The sequence below is a fragment of the Lupinus angustifolius genome, chromosome LG18 (genome assembly GCF_001865875.1).
Source record: "Lupinus angustifolius cultivar Tanjil chromosome LG18, LupAngTanjil_v1.0, whole genome shotgun sequence".
Classification (NCBI taxonomy): domain Eukaryota; kingdom Viridiplantae; phylum Streptophyta; class Magnoliopsida; order Fabales; family Fabaceae; genus Lupinus; species Lupinus angustifolius.
The window spans coordinates 8,464,913-8,465,610 of NC_032026.1; the positions used below are offsets into that span (position 1 = coordinate 8,464,913).

The 698-nt window shown below is 43.7% G+C and overlaps 1 protein-coding gene across 1 annotated transcript in view; it reads left to right on the forward strand.

Annotated features, from left to right (window-relative positions):
- LOC109332518 overlaps positions 105 to 698 on the forward strand; it is a 7,501-nt gene continuing 6,907 nt past the window's right edge. The window contains 2 exon segments of the mRNA XM_019567503.1: positions 105 to 355; positions 439 to 678. Coding sequence (XP_019423048.1) covers positions 105 to 355; positions 439 to 678 — 491 coding nt within the window.

A 698-nucleotide genomic window follows, 5' to 3' on the forward strand; every position in this document is an offset into this window, starting at 1 on the left:
AAGTAAGAAGAGCTTTACACAACATTCGCTTCTATGGAAAGAATGAATTAGGAGAGCATCAGGCTTTCTATACGGAAGAGTATAAACTATGGAGAAAAAAGAGGATGGCAAATAAAACCAATATCCAGATCCTCATGCCTAAGGAAAAGGAGAGACCATCCCAGAATGAAATCAACCTTCAGCGGAGGGTTAAAATCCTTGAGGGTCAACTAGAAGAATCAAGGAACATGCTTGAGAAAGATGGTTTCCGGATAGAAAAGCTCAACAAAGTAAACTCAGGTTTGAAGGAAGAGATGACCAGCCTAAAAAATGACTATGCAAAGTTGCACTCATCACAGGGAAGGGAGATCTTGAGGCACGACTAAGGGCTCGTGATCGCGCCATCTTTAACTTAAGGAATGAGGGTAAGGAGAATCGTATAGCCATATAAGAACTCAGAGCTGAGGTAGAGCAACAAAGGGCTGGTACAGCTAAAGCCTGGACAAAAGTGGATGAATGTGAGGACTCTATTCGTCAAGGTCTCATTAGAGAAGAGCAGTATCGAGCCATGGTAGACGACCAAGCAGAAATACGCCGTAGGACTCTGGAGGACATGCATAGGGAAAGAAACCAGCTCATAGATCAAGTGAGAGAACTTCGACAGGCTTATGATCAGTTGATGGGAGAAAGGGAGACATGGTCACACAATTGGGAGCAAG